Source organism: Pseudorca crassidens, chromosome 12 (assembly GCF_039906515.1).
Source record: "Pseudorca crassidens isolate mPseCra1 chromosome 12, mPseCra1.hap1, whole genome shotgun sequence".
NCBI classification, from domain to species: Eukaryota; Metazoa; Chordata; class Mammalia; order Artiodactyla; family Delphinidae; genus Pseudorca; species Pseudorca crassidens.
In genome coordinates this window covers 82,363,577-82,379,819 of record NC_090307.1, presented here as the reverse complement: position 1 = coordinate 82,379,819, position 16,243 = coordinate 82,363,577, and the positions used below count along the sequence as shown (strand labels likewise).

At 41.7% G+C, this 16,243-nt stretch overlaps 1 protein-coding gene across 11 annotated transcripts in view; it reads left to right on the top strand.

The window, feature by feature from the left end:
- CIT (citron rho-interacting serine/threonine kinase) overlaps positions 1 to 16,243 on the top strand; it is a 167,990-nt gene that overhangs the window by 56,256 nt on the left and 95,491 nt on the right. For all 11 annotated transcript variants that reach the window (XM_067700789.1, XM_067700794.1, XM_067700796.1 and 8 more), the window contains one exon: positions 12,510 to 12,693. In XM_067700789.1, coding sequence (XP_067556890.1) covers positions 12,510 to 12,693 — 184 coding nt within the window. The remainder of the gene's footprint in view (positions 1 to 12,509; positions 12,694 to 16,243) is intronic.

Here is a 16,243-nt window from a genome sequence, read left to right as displayed (position 1 = left end):
GTACCACTTTGGTGCATGCGAAAATTTTCATAATAAAAACTTAAATTTAAAAAATGTTGGAGGAAAAAAACAATCCCCCCACCCCCGCAAATGTTGGAGGAAAGGATACCACAGAGGTCTTGAGGGTAGAAAAGAATGAATCTAATCTGATGTGTGCTTAAGTGTAGGTAATTCAAGGGGGAAGGTGCTGGAAGGGAAAGTTGTTGGGGTCTAGAGCGAGCAGGTCCCGGGAAATGGAAGCCCGTGAACTATTGTTCAAGTGTGCGCTGGGGGCCTCCACCTGCGCCCCACACTGGATGTATCCACACCCAGCTTTGCAGAGAAATACGGTCATGACTAGTTGCAGTTTGAAAAGATTCTCTTTGAGCGTTTCCATCCTATGTAGGTGTTTCCCAGGTTGCTGTTTACCTAGACCAAAAGGGAGGGGGAAAAACAAAGTGACACTATGACGTTAGAAGACTGGTGGAAGTGTTATCCAGAATTGAGAGGAAGCATCCCTAAAAGTATAATTCTGTGGGAAAACATAAGTAGTTTACCAAAAACTCGATATTAAGCAGCCTGTAGAAACAATGGCTTTTGAGAATGGCGAGATTCAGACAGCACACAACTCCATCGAGATCTTGTATCTGCCCCCAGAGAGGAAACCTGCTTAGTTGTTGGCAGCCAAGCCCTGGCATCCTTGAGATTGATGGATGGAAGCATCCTTTAGTAATGCTAAAACTTCCTTATTCATTTACTTTGGAGACACCATTGTAAAACTTGATCACCAGCCAAATCAACATTACCTTTAAGTCTTTTTATGGCTCTTTTGGGAAGCAAAGATGTGGGATAATTTTTTATTTACTCAAGTCTATTGGAAACTGGATCCGATTTGTCTTCTTTTTGCATTTCATATACAGTGGGCTGTTTGGACAAGTTATATCTGACCACTTCCTACGCGGAGCGGAGAAAGTCGAGGGCTTGCATGAGGCTCAGGAGATATAATCTGTTCTCATGGGCTCAATTACTTATGTGTATTTAGTAGCTAGCTCTACTTGCCTGTCCCCTAATTTATTCTCTTGGTTCATTCCCATGAGATCTCTGATATTGTATATCTCGCTTTTTCTATTGCAACCTTTTTCTCGTGCAGTTGTTCCTATCATAAGAGTCAGTCATTGATATTCCTAAAATCTCTGCTCTTGCATCAGTTGTCACATTTTTTGCCATGCCTCCTGTTAATCCACGTCCTCTCCCTTTCTGTTATCACTTCCTTAGTATAGAATTTGTCATGTTAACTATTGTAGACTTGTCCTTTAGCAGTTCCTAGCATCGACCTCTTTCTACCATCACTGTTGAAGTGATCTTATCAGTCTCAGGCACTGACACCAGCCCAGCACTCTTAAACGCTCTCTAATAATCCCTTCTGTCAATCCAATCTAGGATTTCCCCCCTTCAAGGTCCAGCCAGGATTTCACTTGGATTTACTTCCCAGCCTCATTACCCACAGCTTTCTTGGGCTACTGTTCCCTGGCTTTTCTAAAGTAGCACTCATTCCCACTCCAGCCCGTGAAGACATCTTTTAACTAACTCACGAGATTCAATCACCTCCATGACACAGGAACACACAAAACGCAGTGTATCCCCATTGGCAACACACGATGGCCATCATTCTGTTTACACACTCTCCACTTTTCACAGCCTCATCTTGACCTCTAAACGACACAAACGGCCTCCTCTTCACTTGTTTTGCCGTTCTGTCTTCATCATGTAGATAAGTGCGATCACATTGGTGCCTCAGATTTTAACGAACTAGAAGACAGCTAATATTTAGGTAGTCTTTCTTTTAGATTTGAACGTAGCATCTAATTAATCAATTGGGTACTTTTTATTTATTTTTTAAGGTGTGGAACACCATGGTAGATAGAATGAACTTGAAAATGTTTTTGATTTAATATCATTGAGTGCCCACTGCGTTCCAGGCACTGTCCTGATTCATGATATCACAGTATTTATTCATGTGCCTTTGTCTTTTCTGACACTATGTTGTCTGTTATTCATCTTCTAACTCTGCTACACACAACCCAGCACCAGTGTCCATAACCCATAGTGATGATTGAACATCATGGGAGTTTTATGAGCTATATCTAGGTTTAGGTTTTTGTTTTTGTTTTTAATGTGCCAATTCTTCATGACTAAATTGGGTACTCTGAGTTCCTTGAAGTGGTGTATGGCATGAACTATCCCATTAGGTCTAAGAAATTATCCCACATCTAAGGTTCTTGTTGTTGATTCATTCCTTTCACAATATAGATATGAACCCTTGAATCAGGACAGATGGGTACTGTTCTAGGTGTTAGGTGTATAATGGTGAACACAGCGTCGTCTTTCGCTTCATGGAGATTGTGTTACCGCGGGGAAAGCAGATGATCAACCCTAGACCAAAATTAGAAAAATCTTTTGCGTTTTTAATATTCATGTTTGGTATGCCGAGAAGTTAAAAGTTTGAATGGGAAAAATGGAGCTCAGTGGAGCGTGTTAGAAAGAAGTAGGGCCAAGAGGATGAATCCATTTGCCTCTCCTTTCCTTGTTTTTTTTTTTTTTTTCCTTCGTGAATAGTTTTGAAGACAATACATTTCGCACCCACCCCCCAAGCTTCTAATGAATGTCAGGATTTTAAAAAGGAGAGAATTTATAGGAGGGAGATTAACTACAGTGCTTAAAATAGCTCTTTGTTTCTGAAAACCTTGTTCTGCCATCTATCTTATAAGTGGGGGGCGAGGGGGACCCTCCAGAATGTACTTGGATAGCCCCTGTCACTGAGGAAAATGTGCCCTGATGTGACCTCAAGCATAGGCTGATTTATTTAAAATGTATATAGGGAAAGGTTTTTTCCTTTTTTTTTTTTAGTGGCTTTTACTAATGAACAGATCTTAATGTATGACTTCTTATTTGTCATTATTGAATGTAGTGAGCATGCTGTGGGGGTGAGATGGTGATTTCATTATACTCTATCAGGAAACATTAATATAGGCACTCATTAACATATTTTTCAGACAGAACAATCTCTACTTCTAAAGCCTCTTCATTTAACTCAAACATCCAGTAACTTCTTCATGGCCTGTATTATGCCAGGTGTACTCTTTGCAAGAGCCATTTTCTAGTTGTTTAATTATATATCTTTTTTTTTTTTTAACATCTTTATTGGAGTATAATTGCTTTACAATGGTGTGTTAGTTTCTGCTTTATAACAAAGTGAATCAGTTATACATATACATATATCCCCATATTTCTTCCCTCTTGCGTCTCCCTCCCTCCCACCCTCCCTATCCCACTCTTCTAGCTGGTCACAAAGCACCGAGCCGATCTCCCTGTGCTATGCGGCTGCGTCCCATTAGCTATCTATTTTACATTTGGTAGTGTATATATGTCCATGCCACTCTCTCACTTTGTCCCAGTTTACCCTTCCCCCTCCCCATATCCTCAAGTCCATTCTCTAGTAGGTCTACATGTTTATTCCCGTCTTGCCCTTAGGTTCTTCATGACCTTTTTTTTTTTAATTAGATTCCATATATATGTGTTAGCATACAGTATTTGTTTTTCTCTTTCTGACTTACTTCACTCTGTATGACAGACTCTAGGTCCATCCACCTCACTACAAATAACTCAATTTTGTTTCTTTTTATGGCTGAGTAATACTCCATTGTATATATGTGCCACATCTTCTTTATCCATTCATCTGTTGATGGACACTTAGGTTGCTTCCATGTCCTGGCTATTGTAAATAGAACTGCAATGAACATTTTGGTACATGACTCTTTTTGAATTATGGTTTTCTCAGGGTATATGCCCAGTAGTGGGATTGCTGGGTCACACGGTTGTTCTATTCGTAGTTTTTTAAGGAACCTCCATACTGTTCTCCACAGTGGCTGTATCAATTTACATTCCCACTAACAGTGCAAGAGTGTTCCCTTTTCTCCACACCCTCTCCAGCATTTATTGTTTCTAGATTTGTTGATGATGGCCATTCTGACCAGTGTGAGATGATACCTCATTGTAGTTTTTTTTTTTTTTTTAACATCTTTATTGGAGTATAATTGCTTTACAATGGTGTGTTAGTTTCTGCTTTATAACAAAATGAATCAGTTATACATATACATGTGTTCCCATATTTCTCCCCCCTTAGGTCTCCCTCCCTCCCACCCTCCCTGTCGCACCCCTCTAGGTGGTCACAAACCACCGAGCTGATATCCCTGTGCTATGCGGCTGCTTCCCACTAGCTATCTATTTTACGCTTGGTAGTGTATATATGTCCATGCCACTCTCTCACTTTGTCACAGCTTACCCTTCTCCCTCCCCCATATCCTCAAGTCCATTCTCTAGTAGGTCTGTGTCTTTATTCCCGTCTTGCCCCTGGTTTCTTCATGACCTTTTTATTTTTTTTCCTTAGATTCCATATATATGTGTTAGCATACGGTATTTGTTTTTCTCTTTCTGACTTACTTCACTCTGTATGACAGACTCTAGGTCCATCCACCTCACTACAAATATCTCTATTTCGTTTCTTTTTATGGCTGAGTAATATTACATTGTATATATGTGCCACATCTTCTTTATCCATTCATCCGATGATGGACACTTAGGTTGCTTCCATGTCCTGGCTATTGTAAATAGAACTGCAATGAACATTTTGGTACATGACTCTTTGAATTACGGTTTTCTCAGGGTATATGCCCAGTAGTGGGATTGCTGAGTCATATGGTAGTTCTATTTGTAGTTTTTTAAGGAATCTCCATATTGTTCTCCATAGTGGCTGTATCAGTTTACATTCCCACCAACAAGTGCAAGAGTGTTCCCTTTTCTCCACACCCTCTCCAGCATTTACTGTTTCTAGATTTTTTGGTTATGGCCATTCTGACTGGTGTGAGATGATATCTCATTGTAGTTTTGATTTGCATTTCTCTAATGATTAATAATGTTGAGCATTCTTTCATGTGTTTGTTGGCAATCTGTATATCTTCTTTGGAGAAATGTCTATTTAGGTCTTCTGTCCATTTTTGGATTGGGTTGTTTGTTTTTTTGTTATTGAGCTGCATGAGCTGCCTTTAAATCTTGGAGATTAATCCTTTGTTGTTTCATTTGCAAATATTTTCTTCTGTTCTGAGGGTTGTCTTTTGGTCTTGTTTATGGTTTCCTTTGCTGTGCAAAAGCTTTGAAGTTTCATTAGGTCCCATTTGTTTATTTTTGTTTTTATTTCCATTTCTCTAGGAGGTGGGTCAAAAAGGATCTTGCTGTGATTTATGTCATAGAGTGTTCTGCCTATGTTTTCCTCTAAGAGTTTGACAGTTTCTGGCCTTATATTTAGGTCTTTAATCCATTTTGAGCTTATTTTGGTGTATGGTGTTAGGGAGTGACCTAATCTCATACTTTTACATGTACCCGTCCAGTTTTCCTAGCACCACTTATTGAAGAGGCTGTCCTTTCTCCACTGCACATTCCTGCCTCCTTTATCAAAGATAAGGTGACCATATGTGTGTGGGTTTATCTCTGGGCTTTCTATCCTGTTCCACTGATCTATCTTTCTGTTTTTGTGCCAGTACCATACTGTCTTGATTACTCTAGCTTTGTAGTATAGTCTAAAGTCAGGGAGCTTGATTCCTCCAGCTCCGTTTTTCGTTCTCAAAATTGCTTTGGCTATTTGGGGTCTTTTGTGTTTCCATACAAATTGTGAAATTTTTTGTTCCAGTTCTGTGAATAATGCCATTGGTAGTTTGATAGGGATTGCATTGAATCTGTAGATTGCTTTGGGTAGTATAGTCATTTTCACAGTGTTGCTTCTTCCAATCCAAGAACATGGTATATCTCTCCATCTGTTTGCATCATCTTTAATTTCTTTCATCAGTGTCTTATAATTTTCTGCATACAGGTCTTTTGTCTCCTTAGGTAGGTTTATTCCTAGATATTTTATTCTTTTTGTTGCAGTGGTAAATGGGAGTGTTTTCTTAATTTCACTTTCAGATTTTTCATCATTAGTGTATAGGAATGCCAGAGATTTCTGTGCATTAATTTTGTATCCTGCTACTTTACCAAATTCATTGATTAGCTCTAGTAGTTTTCTGGTATCATCTTTAGGATTCTCTATGTAGAGCATCATGTCATCTGCAAACAGTGACAGCTTTACTTCTTCTTTTCTGATTTGGATTCCTTTTATTTCTTTTTCTTCTCTGATTGCTGTGGCTAAAACTTCCAAAGCTATGTTGAATAATAGTGGTGAGAATGGGCAACCTTGTCTTGTTCCTGATCTTAGTGGAAATGCTTTCAGTTTTTCACCATTGAGAACGATGTTGGCTGTGGGTTTGTCATATATGGCCTTTATTATGTTGAGGAAAGTTCCCTCTATGCCTACTTTCTGCAGGGTTTTTATCATAAATGGGTGTTGAATTTTGTTAAAAGTTTTCTCTGCATCTGTTGAGACAATCATATGGTTTTTCTCCTTCAGTTTGTTAATATGGTGTATCACGTTGATTGATTTGCATATATTGAAGAATCCTTGCATTCCTGGGTTAAACCCCACTTGATCATGGTGTATGATCCTTTTCATGTGCTGTTGGATTCTGTTTGCTAGTATTTTGTTGAGGATTTTTGCACGTATATTCATCAGTGATATTGACCTGTAGTTTTCTTTCTTTGTGACATCTTTGTCTGGTTTTGGTATCAGGGTGATGGTGGCCTCGTAGAATGAGTTTGGGAGTGTTCTTCCCTCTGCTATATTTTGAAAGAGTTTGAGAAGGATAGGTGTTAGGTCTTCTCTAAATGTTTGATAGAATTCGCCTGTGAAGCCATCTGGTCCTGGGCTATTGTTTGTTGGAAGATTTTTAACCACATTTTCAATTTCAGTACTTGTGATTGGTCTGTTCATATTTTCTATTTCTTCCTGGTTCAGTCTCGGCAGGTTGTGCATTTCTAAGAATTTGTCCATTTCTTCCAGGTTGTCCATTTTATTGGCATAGAGTTGCTTGTAGTAATCTCTCATGATCCTTTGTATTTCTGCAGTGTCAGTTGTTACTTCTCCTTTTTCATTTCTAATTCTATTGATTTGAGTCTTCTCCCTTTTTTTCTTTATGAGTCTGGCTAATGGTTTATCAATTTTGTTTATTTTCTCAAAGAACCAGCTTTTAGTTTTATTGATCTTTGCTATCGTTTCCTTCCTTTATTTCTGATCTGATATTTATGATTTCTTTCCTACTGCTAACTTTGAGGTTTTTTTGTTCTTATTTCTCTAATTGCTTTAGGTGCAAGGTTAGATTGTTTATTTGAGATGTTTTCTGTTTATTAAGGTAGGAATATATTGCTATAAACTTCCCTCTTAGAACTGCTTTTGCTGCATCCCATAGGTTTTGGGTCCTCGTGTCTCCATTGTCATTTGTTTCTAGGTATTTTTTGATTTCCTCTTTGATTTCTTCAGTGATCACTTGGTTATTAAGTAGTGTATTGTTTAGCCTCTGTATGTTTGTATTTTTTATAGATCTTTTCCTGTAATTGATATCTAGTCTCAGCGTTGTGGTCGGAAAAGGTACTTGTTACGATTTCAGTTTTCTTAAATTTACCCAGGCTTGATTTGTGACCCAAGATATGATCTATCCTGGGGAATGTTCCATGAGCACTTGAGAAAAATGTGTGTTCTGTTGTTTTTGAATGGAATGTTCTATAAATATCAATTAAGTCCATCTTGTTTAATGTATCATTTAAAGCTTGTGTTTCCTTATTTATTTTCACTTTGGATGATCTGTCCATTGGTGAAAGTGGGGTGTTAAAGTCCCCTACTATGATTGTGTTATTGTCGATTTCCCCTTTTATGGCTGTTAGTATTTACCTTATGTATTGAGGTGCTTCTATGTTGAGTGCATAAATATTTACAGTTGTTACATCTTCTTCTTGGATCGATCCCTTGATCATTATGTAGTGTCCTTCTTTGTCTCTTGTAATAGTCTTTATTTTAAAGTCTAGTTTGTCTGATACGAGAATTGCTACTCCAGCTTTCTTTTGATTTCCATTTGCATGGAATACCTTTTTCCATCCCCTCACTTTCAGTCTGTTTGTGTCCTGAGGTCTGAAGTGGGTTTCTTATAGACAGCATATATATGGGTCTTGTTCTTGTATCCATTCAGCCAGTCTGTGTCTTTTGGTGGGAGCATTTAATCCATTTACATTTAAGGTAATTATCGATATGTATGTTCCTTTTCCCATTTTCTTAATTGTTTTGGGTTTGTTATCTATTCAGCATGTATTTATTATGCACCTGCTATGTGCCTGGCACTATGCTATGTTCTTAGGTGCATTGAATACCTCCATCAACGTAGATGCAAATCCAGTTATTTCAGTGACCTACTAATATCTTTTTTAAAGCAAAAAACAAGAAAAAATCATGTTTTATGGGGATCAAAAAAGGGACTTTTTCCATAAGGTACAAGAAAGGGGAGAATTAATCCCCCAAGATAGATGTGGTCACATACTTGATAATCTTTAGATTATATAATCCTTTAAAATGTGGCATCCAGATTTTGAGCTAGTTCTCTATTCTCTTTCCAGTGCTCCTATTAGAGGTGCATTGAACCTTCTTATTCTCTGTCTCCTTTCTCTTTGTCTCTGTGTATTGCATTCTGTATCAGCACTTCTCCAACTGCAGTGTGCTCACAAATCACCTGGGGATCTTTTTAGAATGTAGGTGCCGATTCAGTGGGCATGGTGTAGGGCCTGCCATTCTGTATTTCTAACCAACTCCCTGGTGGTGCTGTTGATGCTGCAAGTCTACAGATCACACCTTGTGAAGCATGGTTCTATGTGATTTCCTCAGATCTATCCGCTAGTTCATCAGCTTTCTCTTTAGCTGTGTCTACTCTGTTTAATGCACCCAGTGAGTTTTAAATTTTAAATTCCGCAATCATGTTTTTCATTTTTAAAAGTTCCATTTGGTTCCTTTCAAATGTGCTTTGTCTTTTCTCCAGAGTATCTTGTTCTTTTATTAGAATTTCTACTCATTTACCTTGATCATGAATGAAAATTTATTTTATGGTCCATTTTAGGTTGTTCTCTTATCTGCAGTTTTTTGGGGGCTAATTCTCCCACTTTTGTATCTGCTGATGCTCCTTCGTGGTAGTTTGGGTGGTTTCTTTTTTCTTGTTATGTGTAGCTGTTGGTTTTTACTTTTTATTGTGAACTCATTTCTAGTTGGGAGTGTGTGTGTGTGTGTGTGTGTGTGTGTGTGTGTGTGTGTGTGTGTGTTGGAGTGAGAGAGGGAGGGAGGGAGGGAGAGAAGGAGTCTTGTGTGCCCTGTGTTGTGAACGTGGTCCTACAGATTTTTCTCCACTTACATCTGCCAGTGCCCTAAGGGATCCTGGACCAATATTGCTGATAATTTCTTGGCTTATAGTTCCCTCACCATGTAGGATACTGTAAACGCAGACACCCTACCTGGGGCTACAGTTTTAATAGCTGCCCTGTTTCTCTTCTAAAGGGCTCTGGACAAGGGTGAGCATCCATCACTTTCTCTTAGGTTGAGGATTTCCACTTCACCCACTTCTCTTTGGCTTGAGGCCGTGGCTCTTTTCCCTGCCGAAATGTGGCCGCTAGAAGCCCCTCTTTTCAGAGTTTCCCATTGTACCCAACTGACTACCTGTCTAGAGGCTCTGACATTCTTAGCTTTTCATCTGTCCTGTGAGTAACTCGCTTATTACCAGCTGGGGCATTTCATGTTGACTTCTCCCTCTTATTGAAGATTACCTGGCCCTTTATCTTATCTCGACTACATGGGCTAGCCTTGAGTGTGATGGAGTTTTAAAGAGGGATCTTATTTATAGTACGGAATTTCTCAGTCATAGTTATTTCACAGAGGGTGGCTCCTGCCCCTATATTAATCATACTCCTCACTCAGAAATGGAATTCTATTTCAGTCTCCCGAAGATAAATTAGTATATAGTGGAAAGGGAATTAAACTTCTGCTAAGAATGAAATGGTACGATTAACACAAACATCCACGTGAGTGTCTGTGTCTTGTGCAGGAAAGAATACTCAACACAGACTCTGCTGTGCCTCACTAGCCTTCTGACTGCAGGATCTGTCATAAACATCTGTCATGTGGGCAATAACAGCAGCAGGTAGTCTTTTTTTTTTTTTCATCAGATCTTTATTGGAGTATAATTGCTTCACAATACTGTGTTAGTTTCTGTTGCACAACAAAGCAAATCCCCTCCCTCTTGGGCCTCCTTCCCATTCTGCCTATCCCACCCCTCTAGGTCATCGCAGAGCATGGAGTCAGTCTCCCTTTGCTATGCTGCTGCTTTCCACCAGCCAACTGTTTTACATTCCGTAGTGTAAATATGTCTATGCTGCTCTCGCTTTGACCCAGCTTCTCCCTCCCACCCCAAGTCCTCAAGTCCATTCTCTACGTCTGCCTCTTTATTCCTGCCCTAATAGCAAGTAGTCTTTATGGAGTGTTTACGGTATGCTAAGAGCTGTACCAGTAAGCAGTTTATATAGATTTCTTTCATTTAAACCTCCCAGCAGCCCTTTGAGGAAATTATCTGTATGTTGAAACTGAGGCTCAGAGAGGTTAAGGCACTTTCCCAAGGTCACAGTGCTGGTAAGTGGTGGAGCTGTGGTTTGAACCCACTTAGTCAAAGTATGTGCCACCAGCCATGATGCTTCCATATTAATATCATCTGCAAATCTCTTTCCATACATTTCCTCAGTCTTTACCTGAGTTTCCTTATTTTGGGATGGGAAACTTCTCTTTTTTATCCTCATGAAGTATAATTTCCATTAAAAGGTGTTTTTTTTTCTTTTTTTTTTTTCTTTAATAAAAGATATTGGGTAATTGAAATCCGATTGGATTTGAGCCCATGTTGATGGAAAGTACACATGGGAGGTGGGCTGAAGCATTCCGTGTAATTTTTCTTTCCATCAACTAATTTTTAACATGTTAAGCAAGTAGATTCTGACACAGGGAAGATTTAAATTCTCTTGAGAGCTTCGAGGTGTTAAATAATTTTCGTGAAGTGTACATTTTACGTTTTTCAGTCTCCTACCACATCTCAACGCACCTGAGTTCTGAGAATGTTCTTTTTTGCATTTCCCGGGAGCTGCCAGACCTCCTCATTCTGGCTTCATCTCCTGCCGCTCCACATCCCTTCACCTTTGTCTCCTTCCTGATGCTGCCTGCTGCTCCCGATGTTGTTGTTGTCATTGGGGAACTTTGGAAACAACCAGATTCTTTGGAGTCCATAAGCGGAAAATAGACTGCTGCTCCTATCTGGCACACAGCTTTTGTGCAGAAAGCAAGGAGTTAAAAAAGAAGCCTGGGCTGGGAAGCGCTGTGACAACTGTCCTAGGGGGCGCTCTCCAGAGCTCTGGCCGTGACTCATGCTGCTCTGTCACTCAGATCAGCACTGGCCCCTGCCACGCAGGTGGCCAGGCGGGGTTGCCGCCAGACCACGCACGCACAGAGTGGCGAGCATGAAGCCTGCACTGCGGGGGATGTGATGCCCGGCTCTCCAGCTTACCCGGCCCACCTACCACAGACGCCTCAGCCCGCAGCCATGGTAACGCTTCTGGCTGGCTATACCCCTGGGAGCCCACCACAGTGGGCGGCTTCCTGGTGACCGATGAACGAATGTCCAACTCCCTGACCGAGAGAGCTTAGTAGGTCCGCAGGAAGTGGAGAAGATGTAAGACGTCCTTAGCCAGGAGTCATGCCTTAATGAGGTAGGACGCAGCCATCCATCCACACCGTCAGTGCACAGGGGTGCCGTACATCATCGGGAAGAACTTTATCTGGCTGGCATTTCGTTATGCTGATTAAACTGCGGCGGATTCAGGGGCATGATCGAGCTGGGGAGGAGGGATAATGAACTAAAAAAAAAAAGAAAAAAAAGTGGTACATAAGTGCTCCGAGTATACTCATCCGGATATGAATGGGCTGGACTGCAGAGCTATCCTAACATGAGTTACATGCCTCCCAAACTCTCTCTCCTGTTCTTTTCTCTCAGTCCAGTTAATCCACGAAATGTAGAAATTCCATCTTATCCCAGTGATTAGCACTAAATATTAATAATTTGGACCTGTCTGGAAGAGGAAATAAAAAGGTTTAGGTCATCTGGTACACCAGCACCAGCCATCTGATGCTCTGTAGCATCATTCTGGAAATATCAGGAACGAGTGGCTTGCTCCAACGAGTTCCCCAAGTGCTTTTTGTTCTACCAAGTGACCTGTTTGAGTTTACCCTTCAGTTTACCCCAGCAGGGAAGGCAGCCCGTCTGCGGGTTGGTGGCCATGTTGGCAGGGAAGGGGTTAATCTCTTGTTGCTGTAAGAGCCGAGCAGAGGCTGGGTCTGCCTGTGTGTGAGCTAGATTGAAAGCAGGCGCTGCAGTGCCATCGGGAACGCTGAAGGAGTGAGACGATTTTCTTCTCCGCAACAGTGTTGAATCCGTCTGAATTTTTCTCCCCCCCCCCACCCCTTCTTGTTTTTCTTTAACCAGCTCCTCCCCCCTTCGTTCCCACCCTCAAGTCTGATGATGACACCTCCAATTTTGATGAACCAGAGAAGAATTCGTGGGTTTCATCCTCTCCGTGCCAGCTGAACCCCTCAGGTTTCTCAGGAGAAGAACTGCCGTTTGTGGGGTTTTCGTATAGCAAGGCACTGGGAATTCTTGGTAGATCTGAGTAAGTGAAATTTTGACTTTTCTAAGGGACCTGCATTGATGCAAGGCATAGAGCCCAAAGGTGGCGGCGGTGGCAGTGGCAGCCTGGGGGGAGTGCAGTGGAGGAAAGCTGTTAACCAGCTTGCGTTTGGAAGGCAGTTGACCTGGTTGGGCTTTGGGAGGGGTAGACTGTTCATATTCTCATTTTTGCTGTGTTCAAGGTACCTCTTCCTGTCCATAGCATCATAATTGTCAATCGAGTACTTTGGGTTAGTTTTTCAGTCTTTGGTCTTCTTTAGAGGGGAGGAGATAGTGGGAGATACCTAGCAGTGCAGAGCCTCGGTGAAGGGAGGAACGTGCAGGGTTAAGATGAGCTGTCTATCTATTTTTCCATCTGTGTAGCCCTCTATCTCTCAGGTGGGTGGATGGAGGTTGCTCTCTTGGCAGTATTGAAAGAATCCTAAAATCCGTTTCTCACGAGCCAAAGGCTTCCCGATGGGGTTACCTGAGCTGCAAGTGGCTGTACCAGAGCTCTAACAGAGAGATGGTACTTGGCTCAGCTCAAAGTCTGCTGCAAGACTGGGGAATCCGGCAGCTGAGCCTCTGAGCCGGCAAAGCACTGGCAGCCAGAGAGAGCCCCGTTACTGTGAGCCACCAGGAGGGAGTATGATGTAGCCGAGTCATTGATTCACAGAAACTGGGCTTCACAAGGGAAAAAACAAACCGGGAGACTAGAAAATGGAAGTATAAATATTACTGTAAACCTCTTGACATGATCAGTCTTTCTCCATTCTTGAAAAAGCTAAAGAAAAACGCATTAGTATGGCACTTGGGACTTGGGGATGGGGTTGGGCGGGGGGAGGTCCCTGGCTTCCAGCCTCCTGGAATTTCTCTAAAATGCAGTAGCCTCTGTGGATGTCAGAGCTCAGTGTCTTGCTTCGTTCTCCTGATCCGATGACATTCTGCGTTCAGAGGTTCAAGTTCCCTGGGAAGGTCTTGGACTGGCTGTGTTATTCCCCCGATGCCACAGCTCCCTCACTTGGAGCCTCTCGGGGTAATGTTGGGTGATCGGTCGCTGCCCACTTAGAAAACAAGCAGAATTTGATCTTCCCTTGGCAGCATTTAGTCCTGATTTGTTGTGCTCGTAGCTCAGATATTGAATTGAGGGGATGTCATGTAGATTCTTGGATAGTGTCTCCCCATGGGTGCTATTTTGACAGTAATGTTCCTGGAAAGATTTCAGACAACTGGGGGGAACTGGGCACTTGATGGGAGGTAGCGTTGTGGGCTGCGATAGAATTTGAGAGAGCTGTTTGTGTTGCAAGAGACCGAGGGGACCCTTCTTTCCTTTCTCCCTGGTGGCTGGGATTAAAATTGGGGGTTGGATTTTGGTGGTGTTGGCTGTACCTTTTGGGCTAATTTGCTCTGCATCCCCAAAGCAATCTAGATAATGGGAGGAGAGGCAGAAAGCTCACTAGCTGTTGAATGTGCCATCAGATGGATTTGAAATGGCCCAGCAGGGCTGGGACGTTTTGTACCAGCATCGAAGAGCAGGGCAGAATTGGAGGCCCAATGTTAAAGGATGTATGGTTAGTGGGCAGCTTAACCTTGACACACACAGCACGGTGAAGGTCACCTGTCGGACTGGACGGAGGTGCGTGGAGAGTTCTAGTTCTGGTTAGCAGTGGGCGAGCTGGCTCAGAATGAAAGCTTGCTTGGGGTGCTAATCAATGATCTGAAAAACCAGGAAGGACGTGAGGGAATAAGATTTCACGGGCAAAGGCAGAATGATGTGAGGGCTCTCAGGCATTGCAATTAATCGGAAGCAGTGTGTGATTAATTGCTTATTTTTCAGGAAGACTGTAATTGCATCTTTCTGCTTCTCACAGAAAGCTCAGGGAGCTCTCCGATAGGGGCCTCTCAGTATTAAGGCCCAGGCACTCGATAAATATTTGTTGTTTTAATTTACTCATGATCCTTTCCCCCTAGATTGTGTTTATATTGCTCACTGTATTTGAAGATATGCTGTTTTACCTTTGGTAGTTCAAAATATATCTCTAGAGCATAAAATGAGCTTCTGTTCATGCCCCGACAGAATGCTTAAGATTCTCATAAAAAAGAAAAAAAAGTCCATGCAAACAAAACCGTGTATTTTTTATGAGGAAGATGGAATTGAAGTATTCCTGTCTTTGGGTGGGAGAGCTTTAATTGCCCTTTCCGTGGCAATTTGGGGTTGGAATCAGAATGATCTCCCTTCATCTTATATCTTACAATGTGATCTTGCTGTTGGATTTGTTTATTCTGCCAGGGACAGCCCTATGGGTGAAACCTCCAACATCATTTTGGAAATTCACCCCACCTGTTGGATGTAGGTGACCCTGGACGTATTGGATCATCATTGTTTAGAAATTCAATAGAAAAGATGCAGTGATGAAATTACTTAGAAGCCCCTGCAGTTTTGTAAACATATAGTTAACAAAATTCATTTGGAGGTTGGGGGGGAATTTTCTGGGACGCCACCATTGCCACCAGGGACCTGGTATTTCTGAGTTTCTACTTCTCCCCTCCCTGTTTCAGCATCACAGGTTTTTATTTACACACATTGATTACCTGTACTGTTACTCACTCTTTACACCACCAAGGAAATTGCAGATGCTGCTCTACTGCGTTGGAAAAAACTGACCCCAGATCTGTTACCAGTGAAAAGAATTAAATGTTCAGAGGTGGAGCTGAATGAAAGAGGAGTTTTCACAGAGACTGGCAGTGAGAATGATTTTAATTGTTGCATTTGCTCATCACTTTTTAGGATTCTTTTTTGGGACCCCAGACTATTTTTAAGCCAGCCATTGAGTGCGTCATTTTAGGTTTCACAGGAATCTTGATCTCAGCATTCTGTGTCTGAGGTGTAGTGGGAATTCCTTGCAGCTTGAGTTGGAGGGCACGGGAGAGATCCTACAGAACTAGTTTTGGTCGTCTTTGGGGTGGGATGAGGGCAAAGTTAGTGCAAATCTGGTGCCTCTTTCTTTTTAACCAACAATGACCCAAACTAAATCCCTAAGCTCTGAATGCCTGGGTGTTGCTCTGAGCCTCTGTTGGCTTGAATTTTACACTGGTGGGATAGTAACAGAAATCAGTGTGTTAAAAGTTTAAAAATATAATGGATCCTAGCCCTCCTTCCTCCTCTTTCAGCGTGGGGTACATTTTTTTTTAGGTCCCTCTCCTTCTTCCTAGAAGCAGTGCATCTCTGCAAACCTTCAGTATAAACTCTAGAAGGAAAAAGCCATTTGGTTTTATATTTTGTGTTAGTTTTTACGCATGCTGGTTTTATGCTTTTGGAGACGCTGGCAATCTTAGAGGACCAATGGGATTTCGATGAGACTGGAATCTGTGGGATGACAGTGTCTGAATAGGCTATATTTAGCCCCCCTGTTGGGGGCTTTCTTTTTTGACTCAGGGCTTTTTCCTTTCCTTTTGGGTGGATCTGAAAATTTATTCTTGGAACCAGCCATCCAAACACTGTGACTGTGGAAGAGTGAAAAATGGCTTCCACCAATGCCTTTCCAGATTTTCAG